This window comes from Manis pentadactyla, chromosome 5 (genome assembly GCF_030020395.1).
Source record: "Manis pentadactyla isolate mManPen7 chromosome 5, mManPen7.hap1, whole genome shotgun sequence".
In the NCBI taxonomy this organism is placed as follows: Eukaryota; Metazoa; Chordata; class Mammalia; order Pholidota; family Manidae; genus Manis; species Manis pentadactyla.
Window position 1 is genome coordinate 73,880,561 of NC_080023.1, and position 21,960 is coordinate 73,902,520.

Genomic DNA, 21,960 nt, shown 5'->3' on the forward strand with positions numbered 1-21,960 from the left:
GTGCTAATAAATACACACGTTCCCAAAAGGGCGAAGGAAAAACCCCAGTCCAGAGTTCGCGGTGTGAAGCCTATTAAGACACTGCCTCTAGGGGCTTGAGACCCTGGGCTGCAGAAACGGTTGCCATGGAAACAAATTTGCCTCAGCATTTCTCGTGGAGCCAGAAGCTGCTGACTAACAGGTCCTCAGACAGGTTCTGGTGTAGACAGGGCTTTTCTCCCCTTAATCTGGATGGCATTCTAGGAAATATATAGATTACTAGAGACTACCAAGGAAAACACGACATTCCATACACAATTTATGTTACTATAACTTGGTGTTTTCTTTTATTCGATCATACAAATTTGAATGGGGATTCCTTAATAATTATTTTCTATTAACTTACCTTTGGCAGAAACAACAGATTTCAAAACATTTAGTAGCTTCTCATTTATTTAGCTTTTTTTTCTTTTTGAATTCTGTAGCATAGTATTTTCAAAACAATACTATTAAACAGATGTGATTTAAAAGTTAACTGGTAATGATTTGATTCATATTATAGGTTATTTAAGAGAATAACTACTTAAAAGGACAGACTAGATGTGTATTTCTTTAAAAAATACAATTTTTGGTCATGTGAATGATTCACGTTCAGATTTCAAAAATAGAAAACATCCTAAAGTGCATAATTTTATTTATAATATAGCTCCTTGAAATGATAACGATCTGCAATGTAAACAGTAGAACAAAGAATACCAAACTATACTCTCATGTACATTTACATTTGTAGGATTATGTACCATCTTTAAGTGTGTGGATTATACCAGGGCACTTCCAACACATAGCTCATGCTTCTATGATTATTTTTAAAAGCAAACTTAAAAGTATTCTTTTTTTCCAAATTCCAACTTAAACCACTTTCAACTGACAGAGAGCTGCTACCTCGCTTCAGGAATGGGAAATGCTGCTACAGATCCTACCCGACCAGACAGTGTCTCAAGAATCCAGTTTGAAACTGACAACTAGTCAGTAGAGTTTTACATTCTTACTCTTATTAAAAAATAAACCCCAAATGGTACCTTTAAGAAGGCAACTCTCAAAACCTATAGGAGGGCATCTCGTCTGCTTATCCTGCAACTCTATCTTTAAAAGGCGGGGCCTGCTGAAACACCTTCTCTTGGCAACCAAAGTGGCTGGTGTGCAGACACATACCCTCGACCTCACAAAGCACGGAGGCGGCCTGGGGTGGACAGGCAGAACCAGATCTGCTTTCCTCAGTGGAGACAGATTAAAGAGTACCAATCAACCCAAAGTGACGCCAGCACAGTGATGAGCTGACTGACTGGCATCTTCCATGCCCTGGCCCCTCCCAGATGTCAACTACAGACAGCTCTGTGACACAGTCTTGGGATAAAACTGTAATCGTAATTGGTCACAAATCATTATTTTTTTCTTTTTATACATGATCTTGAAAATAGTGTGACTTAGATTCTGCCTCGGGCTGAGCTTTGAGGGCTACATTTACCCCCCCAGTTAGGGGGGGTTTTAGTGCAGGTTAGTTTAAAAAAAACTCTGCTAAGTACTCAGAAGGCTTAGAACACAGGCCCTTTTTCTCTCTTTCATGATCCTGTACACTTAAGCTGAGAATTAAGCAAGACACTTTTTGTTTGGCTAGAGCCAAAACGGAACCAAGCCCCACACAGGTGCTGTGGCGTATGGGCCTTGTTCAGTGTTTGATGCTAAAATCGGAAATGGTAGTGTAGTCAAGTGCTCAGGAAAGAATTTTCCAGGCTCTTCACCCTGTGGCTGATTTAAAAATCAGCATTAACAGAGCTACTGCTCTATTCCTTCTGTCCTCAAGAGGGGATCCAGTCCTAGGCAGAGAGTAGATCTGTCAGCTGAGGGAGTCTTGAAGAAACACACCATCAGATAGATGATTGCTTTGTCGTTTGGGCCAGATGCCACCTCCATCTACCTGAGAACTGATGGGGAACAATTCACACAAGTGGGGAATGGTGTGGCCCCGTGGGAAGGTCACAAGAGTGGCGGAGGCAGCAAATAGGGCTCCAGTGCAGGTTCCCCCTGACTGGGTCCGAAGAGAACAGGGGCCTGCGCAGCAAGTTTGTTCTACAGAGTGATGTCCTGAGCTTGTTTTTAATCACAGTTAGACAGAGAATGGTCTCATGTTTCTCAGTTATCCAGGGCAGAACAGTGTATATTCTCTGTAGATGAGAGTGTCAATGTAGTGATTCATCTCTGCTAATGTTAGAAAGCTTCCACTATGGTGCCTGTGTGTGCCTGCAGGAATCGACTTTCCCTTCCAAAATGCCTATATCAGGGCAATGTGCCTTCTTCCGTCTAGGCACTATCTAAGGCAGGCCGTGCAAACTGGAGCCCTCCCAATGGCCTGGAGGCAGAAGGGCTATATGCTCTGTAGGTCCAGCTCCAAGGCTGCCTCCCAGTTTCTGAAGAGCTGTTATTCACTGGGGAGGCAGGTGGCAATTCCCTCTGCATCCCCAGCCCCCTGTGCTTGGGCTGAGGCTGTCTCCTTACATGGACTTGGAATCAGTGTCTCTCTTGCTAATGAGCACCTCCAAAAGTCTTAGTTTTGCTTTTATGTGCTTGTATTCGTTGTATTCTTCGGCCATAGGAGTGCGGTCTTCCTTTTGGACATTCCTAATGGAAACAAAGGGAAAGGGGCTAAGTGTCATTTGCTGTCTCCCCCAGATGATGCTGTTCATCAGGTGAATTATCCCTAATGTAGAAACTTTGCAGTTTATCAACCCGTAGAATCGGCATTGCCCAGTGCCACTTGGCATCAAGGCTGGAGCTGGGTTAGACAAGCAGAGAAAGGCAGCTTCCCCCAGACAGTACCTTGTGATGGCGTTTTTATAGCTAATCTGGCATCTTGTAGAATGATATGAAGGACTAAGAAATGTAGAAATTTTCTCTCTGCTGCTGGTATGTATGGATTCACATGACGAGTCTCCATCCACTGAAATCCTTTATTTTTACTTAATGCTTTCTTTCTCACTTTTATATATTCAGCTAAGGAACCATTAAGTTCCTAATTAGCAATTGGTATACCTATAATTTACAGGTTTGAAAATATAGTTAACACTCCTTGTTATTATAAAATTAGTCTTGGAATTTAGCAATCAGATCATATATTACTAATAAGCCTTTACAGTTTACTGAGTAATTTTACGTGCATACTTTTTATATGCACAAGTATTAAGATCTTATTACTGGTCAAGCATTGTTCTAAGTGCTGTTTCCACGATCTAATATAACCCTCAGAGGAACCTGAAGACACAGTGTTATGGTTCACATCGCAACCACTGTGCAGGGCAGTCCTGCTTCTCATGTCAGTGTGAACGGCACGTGTCAAATATTCAAACAGTAGGCGTACTTTTCTTCTTATTAAAGAGCAAACATGGGGGAGGGGACAGCATGGGCTTATTTATTTAATTTTGTTCAATGAACTAAAAATAAACTGGTTCTGTTCGTGCCCTGCCTTGTTAGGAAAGGATTCTAGATGGCTTCTCAGGCGAGGGCAGTGCAGGGACAGGGCATCTGACACCCAGCCTGCTCCCACCCCTCGAGGGGCTCTGCTCTTCTCAGATAGGAAATGATGGAACCAGATTTAATGATATCCAAAGTCCCTCAGAGTCCTACACTTGTATGATGAATATTAATTCCCATTAATTATACCTTCTTAAAACTTATGAAGGTATATAATTACATATATGCTCCTCATGCACAGGATATGTGCATAAAGTATGTGCAGGGCATAAAGTGATTATGATTATATGGAAAAGAAGATAAATAGACAAACTACAAATATGCTTAGAAAGAAAACTGGGATGAAACACATCAAAACTCTAATATTGGCTCATCTATATTTTCCAAATACCAACAATGCATGGAGAAAGAAAAGCAAATATTTAGGTATAAAAATTCTCAAATCTTAGGAAAGTCATTACAGGACAGATCCAAATCAGAGAGCCTAAAAATAAATTGAAATAAACAGTAATTGAAATAATCTGGAATATAACACATTTTAAATGCTGAAGCTAGATATTATGGTGCTTTTATTTCCCAATACTTTTGAGAAGTATGAAAAAGGACTTCAAGAGGAGCTAGACTTATGCTGTTTAAATTATTTGTATTAAAATAAAGTCAATTTAGAATAGTAAAAATTGACTCTTGATATAAAAGATGGAAATCTATTCACTGTTCTCTCCTGGCCACATGTTGTGGCTTGAACAGGGTATTCTGGGCAGACACCTGCAGACAGGTGTCTGCCCAGCATCATGTGACCTGAAGCTGATAACATTCTGAGTTGAAGCTCGCTGTGTTAAAGGCCACCCACCCATTAGGTGGACTTACTGCTTCTTGTATATTTTTCAAAGTTGATAACTATCACCTTTGCTTTTAAAATTAGCTTAAATATCAGCAAGATTCTGAGTCCTCTTTTCCTACTTTCTCCTTCAAGCTTATTATACAGACAAAATAACAGCAACAAAAACTAGTGCCGTCAACTGGAAACAGCTTCAAGGTGCTTCTTAGATGAGAACTGATGTTAGCGGAATGTGCAGAGCCTTGGATACTGCCCCAGGCGCCCTCCTTTCTGAAGGGCCACACAAGCCTCACCACCTCTCAGTAAACCCCTAAGGGGGCCCTGGGCGCAAAACCTGGGAGTTGGCACAGGGAGGGGGCACAGAGCTCCCCTCTCTGGAGGCACTGCACAGACTTGACAGCCAATGAAGAGGCATGTGTGCACGGAGCAGGAGGGGCGGGGCGGGGCAGGGAAGGAAAACGCAGGCACTACCTTCCATTTTGTCTGAAAAAATTGTCTTCAAAATCACGCAGTTTCTTTCGAATCCTTTTCTTTTCTTCTCTCATTTCCTGAAGATGTTCCAATAGTTCTGGTCTAAAAAAGGCAGAAAATTTCAAGGAAATTGAGTTAAATAGGAATTGTTATAAACGTAGCGGATGTGCAATTCCACAGGGGCTGTGGAGAAAGAGGGAAGCGTGTCAGTACAAAGCTGCTGAGGGAGCCGAGGGTCCGCATGAATGGGTGTTTTCTATCCCCTGGAAGCCAGGCTGACTAAAGGCATGGCTCTGGGGCTCTTGCAAAGCTCCTGCTGCTTATGGGTTCTCAGGGCTTGTGAAATCCCATGGCGCTTCATCACATTCTGGTTTGAAATACAGAGATGATATCTGTACTCAGAGCATGTTAAATGATGAGCTGTGGAGTACAGAAGCACACAATGCCATGACAGACACCTTCTGATTATTTAAGCAAGACTCCAAATGCTCACTTGAATAACACGGGATGAAGCATATGTGAGCCAAAAGTTAAAAAAAAATTCAGTTTTATTCACACAGATGTACCCCAGGTTAGCCCAGTTAAGACACCTGTGTTTTGTCAACCAATTTATTTAAATACAAAAGGCTAAAATAATATTTAAGAAAGTTTCATCTACCAAAACATTTCAGCCCCCACCAAAATCACTTACATTGAGGCAGCATGGAGGTTTGAAAGCTCGGTGTCTTGGCTGCATTTCAATGGTATTTTATCATCCACTGGGGAAATAAACCCATCAGTATCATCTTCAAATTGGTCCAGAAAGCAACGTGCACTGAAATCAGTTTTCAGAGTGACTGTGAAGTCCGGCTTTGGGTTGCTATCCTCTTCTGAACCCTCCTCTTCTTCCTGGAAATACACAGCAAACCAATAAAAACCTGGTTACTGTTTCTGGCATTCTTTCATCACAAGTATCTGACAATCATTTAATTATCCAGACACTACATAGTTTTTTGTCTACATTCAGTAACACATATATATATACATTATGGATATATTACTGATTAGCTGTAAGTATGCAGTAAATAACACAAACACTAAACACAGCCACTCAATGGGGAAAAAACTATAAAACTATAAAAAATTTAGTGGATAGCACAATTCACAGTTGTCAAGGCTGAGGGTAGGAAGGGATACCATCATAATTTATACCCTAAATCAAATCAAGCAAAAGAATCTTAACAGTCTGAGCTCTGTGATAATACATAACAAAATCCATCACCAGTGATCAGTGCTCTAAGGACTGGTTCTACTACTGTGTACCGCACAAAATATTTTTTATTAAGCTATAATCATTTTCAGAAATTAAACCTTAGAGTTGCAATTATAAAATATTCTGTGGCTGCTTGATGCACAAAATTTAAGGAAATTTTGAGAAAAGCAAGACGTTTATCTTCTCATGACTGGAATTATTAAACTCCTAAGTTTTTTCAAGGAACTTCTGAGGGCTATGGCTGTATTTTCCAGCCTTCCAGATGCTAAGAAAAGTATCATATTGTCTGTCTTGATGATGCAATCAGAAAAACAATGAAGTCAACTTGGAATTTCTTAGTGCCAATTTGCAGCTAGGTAAGTCTAATGAAGAATATCAGAATCTGAGAGATTTTAAAAGAAGTAATTTACTGCCAAAACATATAGTCAGATCAGAAGAGAATATCCTAATATCTTGAAAAATTTAAAAACTGGGAGTACAGCTACATGAACAGGAAGTACGGCATCAAATTGTTCTGTTTAGAGCAAGTGGCTTCCGGGCCGATGCAGCAGCTGACTCTCCGCAGGCAGCAGAGTTACCACTGGTTGGCGGAGTGCGCAGGTGCACACTGCCTGCGGGGGACTTTCTTTTCTTTTTTTTTGAAGTATAGTTGATACACAATGTTGGATTTTCTTACCATCAAGTTTATGTTTATCATGGTACCTCTGCAGAGAAATAATGTGAATAAACAAACGGGCAAAAAAAACCAAAAAAGGACTATTATGTAATTACAATAAAAGTACTGTTATGAAGGCATGTAGGTAAAACTGGCAAATATGAGATGGCTTGCCAGATTCCCTCTGCTCTGATTGCAGGTCTTCAGTCTCTTTGCTTGAAAGTAAATTCTTTATCATTAACTTTTTGAAATTTTAATTATGAAAAACATTAAAAATTTACAGAATATAAGTGACTTAAATGAATGTCACACTAAGAGTTTTAAGTAAAATTTAAATAAAATACATTTTTATTCATACTATGAAATAAAATTAATAATTATTTTAAATTTAAATACTTTACAATGAGTTATCTAACAGTTTCTCTTTTTTTGTAAGAGGAAGTAATAATACCACTTTTGTGTAGTTTTTATAAGAATTAATTGAGATAAAAATGTATGTCAAGTACCTGCCAGTGTAAGATCCGGCACACAGACACTGCAGATCAACCTTCTGCTCCCTGCCCCCATCCCTGGAGGAGGAAGACCAGGTGCAGCCCCCCTAACCATCACTACCATGGAGGCACGGATTTGGGCCTGTTCACTGCCATCCCCAGAGCTCAGCCAATGCCTGCACGTGGTAGGTGCTCAATAAATGTCTATTATAGTCTAGTAAATCAGTTTTAAAAGACAAATACAAATTACTAGGTAGAGAGTTATTAAAGCCCAAGATTGGTAGGAAGTGAAGCCAGGTGTCTAGGCCTTATTAATTATATCCCAAGGTCCTGAGAGAATAAAAAAATGTGAGAATGTGTCTTACACATAGTGAGAACTCAGTGTTTTTTAAGATGAAGCTAAACAACATGATTCTCAGTAATCTGTGGAAATAAGAAAAAAGAGAAAGAGCAAAATAGATGTTCAGATTATAAGAACATCAGGTTGTTGTGGATTTTGGGTAGATTCTACAATGAATCAATACATAGATAGGGCATGAGCAATTGAAAAAGAATCAGTGATCTGCCCTGACTAGCACTGGTTCCTTAAAACAGTTCATGAAAACTAACCATTTTTCCTTTTTGATGGGATTGGCATATTATCCTGGATCTCAATAAAGAGTGAGGTGAGCTGACCCAGGAAGGGAAAGATGATTGTGGAAATGTATACAGAGTGATGATACAAGGTGGCAGGGCTCTGCAGGGAAGCCCACAGCAGGCTCTCTACATGACCCTGCCATATTCAGTATTTATTCATCACTTGGATAGAGACACAAAAGGAGTATTTATGAAATGTGTAGATCGTACAAAGTGGGTAGGAATATATGGTATGTTAGAATACAAAATCTAGATTTAATCTTTCATAAGGCTAGAAGTATAAAAAGTAATTGGAAAAATTCAAGTTTCTATAGTTAAGTTAGAAAAAAAAGCTGGACCCAGAGATGATAAGCAACCGGTGGAAAAGGAAGCTGGGGATGGCACAAACCCACAGTGAGACAGGGCCATGAGCAGGGGTTCTTGGCTGGGGGCTGATTTTGCCGCTAAGGGACCTTTGGTAATGCCGGCAGACATTTCTGGCTATCACAGCTGGGGAGGAGGTGGTGGCAGTGCACACTAGCAATGAGAGAGGGAAGGGCAGCACCCGTGACAAAGTTATCAGCCCCAAATGATAACTGAGGTTGGGACACCCCAGCCCTAGAAACTCTGTAAGGAACTCATAAGCCATTGGCAGTCACGTGGCCACAGCCTTGCAAGATGGAAGGGCCTCTGTCACCAGATCAAGGTTGGGACTAGTGCTCAGTCTGCTATCTTACTGGTTAAATCTCATCTAGAATAGGGTTCAGTTTTGGAAGTCAGTTTTTAAGAGGGGGTATACATAAGCTGGTGTGTGTGTATAGAGCAGAACCACTAGGCTGCTGGAAGGTCTGAAACCTGTGTCACCTGAAGAATAGCAAGAACTTGGAGAAGAACATTTTTCCAGGGTGTGGGTGGGAGCAGACAGGGCAGGTAACTGTAAATATATGAAGTGCTCTCAAGGATGAAGCAGATGCTTACTCCATGTTGCTCCAGAGGGCAAAACGAAGCCTACTACATAGAAAGTACTATGTTAATGATAAGTATAATTTTAAACTATTTTCATGAATTTTGATAGTTCATAGTTATTAAACTTATGCATTTAAAAATTATATATTATACAACTATATTGTGTTTTATATTTTTTAAAATTATTATAAAACTAATAATACAACATAACACAAGTTTTTAGCTATTTTTGATGCTTGGCCCATGTAATGAGTGACCTTATTCTCCCCATTGCAATAAACTTCTCAAGCTTGAGGATGGAATCACTTCTAAAGGGACAGTGCTGTTATTCTGTTAGGGAATTTTAAGAGAAAACTCATATGTTGGATAGGATGACTGACTAGATGATCTCTAGGATTTTGGGGTTGGAAGACCTAGGGATTCAGAACTTGAGCCTGGCTCTATTTCATAAGTCATAAAAACCAGGGATGTTTTTTTTAAAAAGCACCAAGACATAATTTTCTTAACTTCACATACACCAAATTCTAAATTGTATCAGAATTGCTAAGAATTAGTATAATCCAAATATGTGCTGATACGCTTGGCCAATTGGAACAAAATGAGCTAAGAGACCAGAGTAATGTAATCATTGCATAATTACCTGAAATTCTGACCATCATGTGGCCACTAGAAGAGCCATGGCCAATTATACTTGTGAAAAAAATAAACCCAACTAAGGATTAGATTTGGAAGAATGTCCTCTTTTAAAAAGAGCATCATTAGTACACCTTCCATCTGTTTAATGAGGCAATTGTTAAGTGTCACATTTTGGATGTGTTAAAGAACACATTTTTATCTAGTCACTGTTCTATCACATGCTTCTATGAGAAATATGCTAATTTTCATATACACAATTGCCCAGATTTCATCGATTACAGTGATTTAATTCTTAGGTGAAATAACCAGCTAGAAAAAATTTGTCTTCTTTCATCAAGTCTTATTGCAAGAAAATAGCTCTAATTTTTAAGATACAATATAGCATATTTGCCTAAATTTTATGATTAGGACATTTTCATAAAACAAGTTATATTTAAAATAACCTGAACAGTGAGCACAATTCACTGCCTACTACCTTAAAACTGGGTGTATTAAGCATCTGAGCACCCAAAAAAGTAAGAAGAGGCACAGAGTAAATGAAAGAGGAGACCTGGTAGCCTCTGCTACCTTCCCTCAGTTATAATGATGAGAAACAGGCAAGAAAACGGAGTTCTCAACTGGTGTCCCTCCATGGTGGGGAGGCCCCCATAATTTGAAATGACCGTCCCTAACAATAGTAAATAAATGACCAGCCCAGCTTTGGAACTGTCAAAGAAATAGGACAAGTGAAATTACTAAAACCCATTTCTGCTTTGCATGTTACTTTCCCTTCCAAGTTACGCAACTGCTGACAAACACTGATTTTTAAAAAAAACGACTGACTTTGCCTTTTCATTTCTGAGTAAGGCAGCCAGTTTGTTTGGTGCTCTAGGAACAAAAACATGGAAGCAGCTGATCCTCGTCCAGGCCAATTAGGTCCCTACAGAGACACACAGATCTGTGGGCACAGATTATGCCTCCCATTCTAGCAAGAGGAGCCACTGAGGATGAGGATTATCTATATAAAATCCATACTACTCCTGGGGAAGAAATCAGAGTGCATGTCCTAGTGACTGCCGGTCATAGCACTACATTCACAGATCAAGACCTGAGTTTGAAATCAGAACTGAGGCCTCAGGGTGCAGGGGAAATGCATGAGGAAGGACAAGGGAGTGAACCGCACCAGCAAATGTGTAAGAGACAGCCAAGATACTGTCCACAAAATGGCACTTTTTTCATGTGCCGGATATACTGCTTTTCTTAATTTGGTTTTTCTATACGCTCAGCAAATGAGATTTCCTTAAAAAGTTACCCAATGAGCTAATGTAGCAAAATTTTGGAGTACAGAAAATCCATGCCCCACAAAGGGAAAAAACACTAACAAAACCAAACCACTGTGAAAACAAAACAAAAATTCCTGGAAGCAAAATAAAAACAAAACAACAACAAAAAAATGGGGTGGGGGGTGAAATGAAACTAAGGAAATCAGTCCATCCATAACATCAACAAAGCAGGGTTTCTCACAGTTGGTTATGCACAGCTACTGATTTTAGGGCATGCTCCAGGAAGCCATCACCAACGCCCACAGGCAGCCCCTCCCCATCCCCAGCAGAAAGGGGGCAGCAGGGAAGGGAGGCGCACTTAGCACGTAGTTAGCGGCTGGGTCTTCACCTTTATCTCCTTGAAGAAGGAAGCAGTTTCACCCTCGATAATTGGCTGCAGCAAAGGGCTTCTCCGCTTGCTGGAGGGGGAACCCTGCGACAGGCGGGAACAGTGGTTACACGGTGAACCCCTTTCCCCTTCCTGCCTGCTCTCTGCCTCACCAGCATTTATTAGCACATTTAACTATAAAGTCCAGGCCCGTTTTGCCACAAATTCCCAGGAAAACCAGAAACTGAACAAAGTTCTTTTCCAAGTTGCTGCTTCACTTCAGAGCCTACACACACAGTCCAAGGAGGCCACATGAGAGCAGTAACAGTGCACGAGGATGTTAACCACATGCAGGAAAAAGCCAGTGGAAACATCTGCCTCCCCTCCTGCTTTCCTGCCAGCAAGAACTCTTTGCTGCAGAAAGCTTGAACTGTACTGACGGCGGCTCATCAAGTGACCCAGCCGCTGCCTGAGCTCCCGGTTGTACATTCACCCTATTTAGGGACACTGAGGGCTCCTAAAGGAGAATGAATATGACTCTGTAGATATAATCCTTTTATTGGTTATTTTACTAATTTATTCTGCAGGAAATTCCTAGAAAAGTAGCTTTTTCAAAACACAACTACCTGAGATCTCTGGACCTTCCCTCATTTCTACGAACAAGAACACTACAAAGAAATATGAAGACCATATCTTAGGCCCCGAAATAAAGAAGGAGATTTAAAGTAGGAATAGAAGAGCAGCAGCTAGCATGAATATGCATTTCAATAGCAACACAAAAGCAATGCTGTGACTGCTTATTAAAAAAGCCTAGAAGCCAGGAGAGGAGCCCCAGATCCCTGGAGGGGAGAGCCTGGAACAGAGGCAAGCATTTCCCCAGAGACACACAGGGCACGGACACTCCCCTCGTAAGCTGGGAGTGGGAAGGCCAAGTGAGACATAGGGGAGGAGAGCAAGCTGGCTCCTGGCAGGTTGTGGGCACGTTACGGCTGCCTACTCCTGACAAAATCCAAATTCAGGGGCCAAAAATGGCTAAGTCCAAGGATGGTGGCCACTGAAAACAACTTCACAATCTTCAGCCTCCTTCCTTTTTCTTCCGCCTTATGTTTCTCTCTTGAAGACCTCTCCTGAGATGGCTCCCATGGCAGTTATTCCTCTTGGATGGGGAGAGACTATTATCAGAAGGGCCCTTGGGGCAGGGGCACCCTTTAGAGTGGAGGAGCCTGAGAGGGCAGAGCCCAGTCCCTCTGCTGCTCTGTCTCTGAGGAAACGGTGGGGAAGTCAGCCCAGCACTTGTCAGATGGATGCATATGGCCAAAGAATGTCTCCCAAAAGAAAAAAAACATTATCAGCTTCCGATTTTCTCATTTTTGGCAAATGTAGCCTCAGAAGTCATTGATAATTCTTTAATCCTCAAGTTTATGGGCCATCAATATTAATGGCATGTTCAGCTGTTAGGGAGTATTCTTTATGAGAAGGCTGGTTAGGACCCTATTAGTATAGCCAGGGCCACTGACCCAGATAATCGATGACAGAAAGGCACTGTACTCACGAGGATGGGGATGGTGCTGGCTCGGGACAGGATCTGCTTGACTAGCCGGTACCGGTCATACAGTGGCTTCATAACCTGGCGTTCATTCTTGGTTACCTAAAAAACAAGAACAAGAGAGCTGAGACGATTGCTCCTGGTGTTCAGGCAACCACCTGTCCATGTATTCTCTGGGCCTGGGCAAAATACAGATGATTCAACTGAAGATTCACCATTCCTACAAAATTTATTTAAACAGATATTATTCAGTCAATAAAGGTTTAAAATACCTACTTCAGCTGCAGATCATTGGAAGTCACTCCATCACTCCAGTACCGCTTTTCCTAAATCAAAACTATGACCGTCATCACTTCTGTGTTAAAACTCAAGAGTTCCCAGGTGATTTATTATTTTTTAGGTCCACGGGAAGAAGAAAACAGGTATTTTTATTATAATACCTACTATGCAGTTCTGTAATCAATCTCTTTACATGTCTCTTTCCCCTGTGAAACTGTCTGGTTTTCAAGGACAAGATTTTGGCAAACAGTAGGTATTTGAGGAACATCTGCTGATAGAATACAATACAGGGGCTGAGTCCTTTCTGTTTCCTTGAAATCTGGCAGAGCCCTCAAAAATTTTGAAGTCCTGACTCTACAGTCAGTGTGAAAGAATGAAGCCTGGCTCCCTGGCACAGTGGTGAGGCTCTTTGCCATCTGCTGCTGCCCCTCCTCTCCATCATATCTCAAGCTCTAGAGACAAACCGGATCGTCTCATTCCTCCTGTTTAGTTCCCTCTGCTCCCTGGGTTGGTAAATTCCAGGTCAAAAGCCGCCTCCTCTGTGCAGCCTTCTTCCAACAGCCCCCATTCCTGGTGACCGGCTCATTCTCTCCTTTGTGTCACTGTCTGCAGCCTGTGTGTACCTTGTAATCTCACATACGCCTTGTTATAGATTGAACATTTGTGTTCCCCAAACTTTGTATGTTGAGAGCTAAGCCCCAGTGTGATGGTATTTGGAGGTGTGGCCTTTGGGGTGAGTAGATAATGGGGGTGGAGGAGGCATCACGAATGGGATTAGTTCCTTAAGAAAGAGGCCCCAGAGAGCTCCCTTGCCCCTCTGCCCAGCCAGGACAGCTGTCTGTTAACCAGGAACTGGGTTCCTCATCAGACAGCAAAGCTGCTGGCACCTTTGTCTTGGACTTTGCAGCCTCCAGAGCTGTGAAAAATAAATTTCTGTTGTTTATAAAGCACCCAGTCTATGGTATTTGTTACAGCAGCCCAAACGGATGACACATGTTTACACTCTGTAACAGCCCCTTGAGAGCAGCAGTGTATGTTTTTACATCTCTGACATAATGGAACTATCCCATAAATATCTGCAAAATGAGTGAATAAATATTTCAAACATAAATAGATATGCCAAATTAATAGATATGCATATATCTTCCTTTTGTACTGAAATGACAGTGGGATGAAGTACCTTTGTTTCAAGTTTGCTGTTTATCTTCTGCATTTTATTTCTATTGCACACATAAGAGTTACGGAGGTAAGGTAGGGCAAATAACATTAGCTTAGACCATTTCTTATGGCCTTTTTGGGCCTTCAACTTTGAAGCCAACTCTGGATTATGCATGAATGGGTTATTCTTTGTAGCCTTTTGTTCTTGCCTTTCTCAAAGTGATCTGAGATACATGCACACTGGCTAAATGTCACAGGATACTGCCATTATGCAAAAACATCTTGTGGATTTATTTTCCATCAGCAGCAATGATTTTTTTCTTTCAATCTCTCCCTATTACCACAGTATAAAAGTCAAATGACATTTTCCTATGTCTACTTTTTACTGTATCAAAAGGATTTTTAAAATTGGTATTTTATAAAAGATGACTGTCAAAACTGGAATGGAACACAGAAATTATACAAAAGAAGACCAAGAGTGTTACTACTCCATACCTAACACAATGGCTAATGTGAAAAGACAGTGTTAGGTGTCAGCAGGAATGCGGAACAACTGGGACTCGCTTTCTAGCTGGTGGAGGTAGAACACTTTGGGAAACCATTCTGCAGTGTCTAGGAAAGCTCCCTGTATGACTCAGCAATTCCATTCCTAAGTATATACCAAACAAATGCGGCCTTAAGTTCACCAAAAGACATACTGTGTAAGATTGTTCACAGTGGCACTATGCATAATAACCCCAAATGGGAACCATCCGTATGCCCAACACCAGAATGGGTCAGGTATGACCCCCACACTGAACCCTCCTACAGCAACAAGAATGACTGAGTCACATGCAACATCGTGGGTTCATCTCACGAAAATTAAACCGAGTATAACAAGCCAGATACCAAAGTCATACGTACTGTATGTATGACTCCACTTACATAAAGTTCAAAAATAAGCAAGCCAGATTTACTGTGTTAGAAGCCAAGATAATGTTTCTCCATGCTTGCAGTGAGAGGGCAGGGTATTGACTGGAAGGGGACATGAGGGGCGCTTCCAGAGGGCTGGCAATAATGTTGTTTCTTGATCTGGATGCTGGTTACCTGGGTTTATTTTGTGAAATTCATCAAGACATACATTTGTAATTTGGGCTCTTTCCTCTATTTATGTTATACTTCAACAAAAGTTTAATTAACAGCCACAAATAAGTGTGAGGAATGGAAATGGGGTGACTTGTGCAATCTCACACATAAAATGACAAAATTTAAGACTGGAACACACATGGAGTAATTTTTTAAATACAAGACATATTCATTAAATGTGCTGCAGGTGAGATGAAGCACATCCTTATTATCTACACATGGCAGTTGGTGAAATATTATTGTGCAAGATAAATAATAGATGGTTTAATGACCAAAAGATACACTAAAAATAAAAAGAGTAATAAGGAGTCATCATTTCCCTATTACTAATTGTTTGGCAGAAACATCTTCAGGTTGCAGAAGGAGGCTTTAGATTTTAGGAGACTTAGCTGGTAAAATCAGTCAGATCCAGCAAATTTGATGGAAATTGATTCCCTTTCTAATTCTTTGTTCAAAAACCAAATTTTCTAGCTGCAGCAGATGAAGATCACTGCTTAATTATTAGACTTATGACATTGATATTTAGATTCTCTATGAATTGCTCATGTTTTAAATTAATGACCCTCATTAATTTAGGAACTAATTCCCTATGGGTTATCTGATAAGATGCAAGTTTTGACTCTGGAAAGTTTCCACGCATCATGGTTCCACCAAATGTAACAGTGGCATTGATAGAAGTATCTCAACACTCAAATTATCAAAGATTTTTAAAGTCTGAGGTGTGGAAAGAATTAATACTACTTGATCATACTGGAATTATTTTCATGATATATATTTGAAGCCAAAGCCTTTGCCCATCATAAAGCCAGGTTACATGTCATTATCAGGATTTGTGAGTACAGCCAAAACCTAATCAATAATTACATAAACAAAGTGGGGCCTGTCAAAAAAGGGCCAGCTGATACCAAATGAGAAAATTTTACCATGGGAAAACTGTTTGGAAGTTGCCATCTCATTCTGGAGTCATTGGCTGCTCAGGGACTCTGCTACTACAGGAACAGGCCTTTGAATGAGCCAGTCAAGTTCTTTGAGCGCAGCTTCCTGATTGGTAAACTGCAGAATTTAGTTTTCATAGAAAATCTTCATGATGTGTAACTGCTTGCAAATGATTTTAGGTCAAGCATGTAGCAGACTGTCTTTCCAAAATATCTTTACTCCTCTTGCTTCACACCTTTATTAGTTTTTGCTTAAAGCTCTTAATGGCTTTTCAGTGTGTGGAAATAGGGTTATTACTAAGATGCATTTTTGCACAAAATCAAGACAATATAAATATCTAGATAAAGATCTGATGGGCAAAGGCAGTATCTTCCACTCTGTCTTCGCTTTTGATGAAAAGAAATCTCCACATACTGATATCTTCCTGTCCAGTTTGGTTGCTCTATTAAGTCTCAGATAATATTTCAAGGTACAGAGGGAACTCCTGCCAATAATTATCCACATTTAAGTTAGAGGCAAGTGCTGGACAGAAATCCCGAAGGCCTGATTTAGACAACTTCATTTGCCTGCCTTTATCTTTTGTGATGGTTTTGTCTTAGCCTCAAATAAAACCTCTACAGAAACCTCGGTTTGGCCGCTGTGACCTGGATTGTGCAACAAAGGTGAAGAATAAAATGATTGACGTTTTTAGTTTGAAGATAAAGATAAAATTAGAAACATGGAATATTAGAGCTACAAAAGCCTTATTTTTAAATATAAATTTAAGCACTGGAGAGGGTAACGATTTGCTCAAGGCAACAGATCTGGGTTATGAATCATGTTTACTGATGTCTAGTCCAGTTTTCTTTCCACTCGCGAATAAGCAACACAGGAAGGGAAGCAGGATTGTAACACAGTAACCGAAAGACATACTAAAAATGTCACCATGTGGCATCTCCCTGTAATAGGTCTGAAAAAGAACAGTTCAGCAAGCTGCCACTTGTTGTACTTCTCTCTGTGACATGGTCTTCTGATGAAATCCTTTCATGTTGAAAGACATACACTTTAATAATAACTATAGGGACTTATGTGCCAGTGTGTAATGTGTATGTTTTTATTTCTAATACATGTGCCTGTCTGTCTGTAGAGTTGTAAAGCAAACAGCCTTAGTAAAAAAATGTACTGAAGTGGCAGATAACTGTTTTGGCCTGCAATTTAATAGCTGGTGTTCTTTAAATCAAAATCTATAGACTCAGCAAAAACCCATAAGCTCTGAGCTCCTGCTTTTCTCAAAAAACAGGTTTGGAATGATAGTTCAGCTCTGGAAGTACATGTCTTTTCTTTTAAGAAGAGTGTTGCCCAAATATTATTTACAGTCCAAGGTCCATGGCAACACCACAGATCTAGTAAGAATTAAAAGTTTACTTTCTGATTTTCAAATTGGCCAGATATCAAATGAACTCTGCTTTTTCTGAGGAGGTCAGAGCATCATGTTCCTGTGAGAGGCAGAGAGTCAGAGCTGGGACAAGGAATAAATGATATTGGAGCTTCCTAGAGCATTTGTTCCCTGCCCTAAGAGATGCCAGAGCCTGGACCCAAAAAGGTACTCTTCCTTCATGAAGGAACGATGAAAGAAAGGGGAACAGTAAGGCAAAAACTAATGTTTCATATTCCTAATGATAAGAATACTAGAAAACGTGCATTCTTTCTCCTGATCCAATCAGTTAATAAGAAGCAGGCCTCAGAGAGCAGAACATGTAACTGTAACAGAAGGGAAAACTATCATTTACTGTGCAAACCACCCCCCTTTGTCCCCTGAAAAGCCATTCTGCCTCGCTTCCTCAGTGCCAGGCAGCCTACAGGTAAACATGTGCATGTGCGTGTAATGGCACATAGTCCCCATGACAATCTGACAGACATCTGCGGAGCAGACACCAGGAGCCTCTGAGAGCTCACCTAGGCCGCCCAGTCCCAGAGTCCGTTGCGGGGCGGGGACTGAGTGTCTGCTGATCTGAGCGCTGCCCACGGCCGCAGTCCAGGCAGAGTGAGGGAACCTGTGCCCGGCTGAGAGCTACGAACATCTGGCTCATAACGCCCGGACCGGCCGTGAGATGAAGGCTACAACACAGCCGGGAGACCTCAGGGGCCTCGAGCGAGGATGTCTTTCAAGGAGTCTATTGATGTCTAACACGAATCCATAAAATGAAAAGAATAAACACTGAAGGGGGAAAACATACCGCTCACACCTCCTTCACTGAGCCTTGCCTGGTGGCCATGAGAGACCCACGCTTGAACAGCTCTGCGCCTACAGTGGAGAAGGGGTTACTGTCTCTTAGCAGGAGTTAGTTCTCCTCTACAAGTTCTGAATACTCCAGTGGAAAAGGACAGTTTCACAATATATTTGAGCTTCAGTGCATTTATGTTTGGTTCAATGCCTTTAAAAAATCCAAAACAAAACTTGGCTTGAAACATGACCATTATCCCAAAGCGCCAGTATTTTTCCACTGCAGGGACAGGCCAGCAAAATCAATCATCATAAGCTCCAGCTTTTAAAAAAATTTTATTTAAACCTGATAAATTCTGGGCCAAAATACCATGGAGGATGCATTCTACAGGTAGTTTACTGGGCACATGCCATATGTCAGGTCTTGTACTAGATGATGAGGATCAGGTTCATCATTAGGTGAACAAAACCCAGAATTCCTGCCCACACAGGCTGCAGAGTTTAGTGCTTTATTCTGGAAGCTTCTTTGTTTAAAAGAGCATATTTTAGATGAAAGGCTACCTTTGTTATATAGTTATGGCTAAGACTGGAAAACAGAACTATGCATTTTGGCTACATAAAAATCCTTCTGTGAACATAAGCTTCACGCTTCTTTGTACCTGCTCTTAAGAACTTGTTTCACTGTGTTCTTGGCAATCTGCTTAACAGAAGGTTACCAAGAGTAACTGACAAGGATATCTGATTACAAGTTTCTTAAGGAATAGAGCAGAAGTCTGTGGTGTTAGAGTCTCCCCCAGGACTAACAATAAACATTCAATAAATGCTCTTGCTGAATCATAAGTCACCTCAAAGCCTTCCTGCTTTTATGGAAAGGCGAAGCCACAATCTGGATTCCTCATGCTTTATGGTTTGGGATAGTGGCTAGAATTTCTCAACAGATAAACAGTAGATGCAACTACATGGCAGAGGGTTGAATTTGAGGGCAGATCATATTGGTTTAACACCTTCATTTTCTGGATAAAAGTGCCTAGAGCCAGTGACAGCTGGGGGCAGCCCCAGAGACAGGGAAGTCTCCCTACTCCAGGGCTCTGCTCCCTACACCCTTTCTATCACTTTCCCTTTGAAGCAGGATACCAGTGACTAAATTCTAATTGTAAACTAGTTTTTCTTTGGAATTCAAATTCCCCATATAGTAGATAGACTTCAGAAAGCTTAGTTCTGGTGAAAATAGAATCTAACATCAGGGAAACTCATTTGCAAAATACTGAACATAGATCCATTTCTAAAGCCAGATAATTTACCCCAATCTGAAAACTCGGTACATTTACATACCGGCCGTCCATGAATGCTTTCATAATATAACAGAGCTTTCTGCAGAGCCACTTTCTCACTGGCAATCTGTTCTTTGGTCATGTCCTATATAAACACAAGGGGAGAGAAAGGAAGAAGAGGGAAACATTTGTGAACATTCCAACTTCTTTACACAAATTTCCTTAAGTAACGCTAAAAAGAATCCTCATACAACAGCTTATCCTTGTTCTATCCTAAGCTCACTTAGGATTAACCATTCCTGAGCTCTTTTCAGAAATACTGATAGCCCAGTGGAAATTAGGAACTACTTGTACCTCCCATGCAGTAGTAAAGGCGTGTTGAATCCTGAGGGAAGCAAGACTGTGGGGCACATGGGCTTAGCTTAAGGGGCCTAGTGACGACTACAGTTACAGGCTGCAACAGTCCCAAAGGTTTGTGGATAATCTTCCCACCTCAGACCTCCCACCAAACCAACTATTAGCCTGAGCGAGTTCATTCTGCAACCTGTACAACAGAGTTTTCTGCTTACAGCTGGTAGTCAGAAACCAAAGTACCTACAGTTTCAACCCTCTGAAGTCCTTTCATCTGTTTCCCTAGACATCTAAGAGTGTCTTAAATGAGGGTGTGGGAGGTTTGCAAAGGGTCAATCCATCTCTCTTCCCACCGGGATCCATGCGGCATGCCCTGTGTTTCTACCACATTCCCTGGAATGGTTTAGGATGAGCAGTTGACCCGGGGCCTTCACCGAATCACACCTTAATGTCCTCAGGCCGGCTGCTTTCTGCCCGCTTCTCCTGGAGCTTCCTCTGGATGGACTCTAGTGTGGCTTCAACGCTGGGCTTTAGCGCTTTATCTGCCAGCTCTTGTTTCTTCTCATCTTCTTTCTCAAGTTGGGAGCCAAAACTCTTGGGAAGTGTGTTACTTCGCTGCCGCATTCTGGGGGCTAGGTCCTCCTCGGATATCTTTAGTTTTGACTCTAGTTGAAAAATTTGGGGGGGTGCAGATATATGAGAATTGATGTCTGCTGAAACCGAATTGTTTTTCTGTGGTGTCAGTAATGGCTTAGCCTTGTCTTTTTTCAGAAGGTATCTAATTAAAATATTAGTTGGAATCCCTGGGTTATTATGTACAGCTGAGAAAATGATAACACCTTCCTGGATTATCTGGAATGTTGCCTTAACCCCAATTCTTGAGAAAGCTTTGGCTATGTAATGTCCATGCTTCAGCCGCACCAACCCCTTTGCTTTCTCACAAAGCAGCAGATGTCTTCCTATCCTTATTCCCATAGTATTTACAGGCATTTACTCATCTAGCAGATGACTGTGGGCCAACTTTTCTGTATATTACACTCACCTCATTTTGGGATTATTTTCATTTTATCTTTTATTTAGTTGTGAAGAGACTCTATATCCTATAAGAAAGCAAGCTCTGAGGGTCAGGGACTAAATTTTTTTATATTCATCTCTGTGTCTATGTCTTCTCCTAAAGCCACAGCAAATGAAGACTTGGATTAAACAGCTACTTACTACATGTTGATTGAAACCCTTATCCTTATGTTAGTGGTTTAAGGAAATAAAGAAATGCTGCAGAATTTGCATCATAGTTGATCTGGATTGCCCTGTGATTGAGACCATGGGAAGACATGGAGAAGGTATCCCTTGAACGCTGATAGCACTGGGAAGCCGCTTTGAGGAATTAGTCTTTTCTGGGGTATTTTAGCAGTGGCACTCATCCTGAGGTGCTATGGATTCTGTACCTAGTTTGTTTTATAGAAACCATGCCAGAGGTCTAGAACTTTCCCTACCTTTCAGTTGTTTCCGGAATTTGGCAAGGTCATTTGTCCATTTCAGAACCTCTGGATTGGCTGCTTTGTCACTGTGTGAAGGCTGAGAGAAGGAAATCTAGTGTAAATGTTTTGGAATTGGGGTAGGAAAAAGAAGAACTTGATGACTGGATTATTTTAAACAGGAAGGAACAGTTGAGTCCCACTGCAATGAGAAATTAGCTGCCATCAATCAGAGCAAACTTTACAGGTGTAATTCTATTATCCTTCTTTATGTCTAGACCTTTTTGATGCTTTCTAAGAATTCCTTGGAGGCAAAATGCTGAAATTTTACCATCACGGACTTCTGTGAGGTCCATGGCCCCTTCTCCATTATTTGTAGGGTTCAGTCTGTCAGGGTAACAGAATAGAAGGCAGAAGGCTATATGTTTTCCATGGCAACCACTACAAAAAATGCCTTTTTGCCACTCTTGTAGGAAATACTAAAAATAGAGCTGAGAGTAGAATGAGGTCAGTACTAACGAAATTTTAGAAGATTATCTTGAATTAAGTTTTAGCCAAA

General features: G+C 41.0%; 1 protein-coding gene across 14 annotated transcripts in view; it reads right to left on the reverse strand.

Moving 5' to 3' along the window:
• Window positions 1–656: 656 nt before the first annotated feature.
• The window catches only part of FAM13A (family with sequence similarity 13 member A), a 354,285-nt gene continuing 332,981 nt past the window's right edge, over window positions 657–21,960 (reverse strand). For 12 of the 14 annotated variants that reach the window (XM_057502440.1, XM_036922105.2, XM_057502438.1 and 9 more), the window contains 8 exons: window positions 21,420–21,501; window positions 20,371–20,591; window positions 19,637–19,720; window positions 12,610–12,705; window positions 11,079–11,162; window positions 5,505–5,701; window positions 4,814–4,915; window positions 657–2,655 (listed from right to left, as the gene is read on the reverse strand). In XM_057502440.1, coding sequence (XP_057358423.1) covers window positions 2,529–2,655; window positions 4,814–4,915; window positions 5,505–5,701; window positions 11,079–11,162; window positions 12,610–12,705; window positions 19,637–19,720; window positions 20,371–20,591; window positions 21,420–21,501 — 993 coding nt within the window. In that variant the 3' untranslated portion in view covers window positions 657–2,528. Of the gene's footprint in view, window positions 2,656–4,813; window positions 4,916–5,504; window positions 5,702–11,048; window positions 11,163–12,609; window positions 12,706–19,636; window positions 19,721–20,370; window positions 20,592–21,419; window positions 21,502–21,960 lie in introns of those variants that run through there. The other 2 variants (XM_036922103.2, XM_036922108.2) reach the window with 2 other exon arrangements.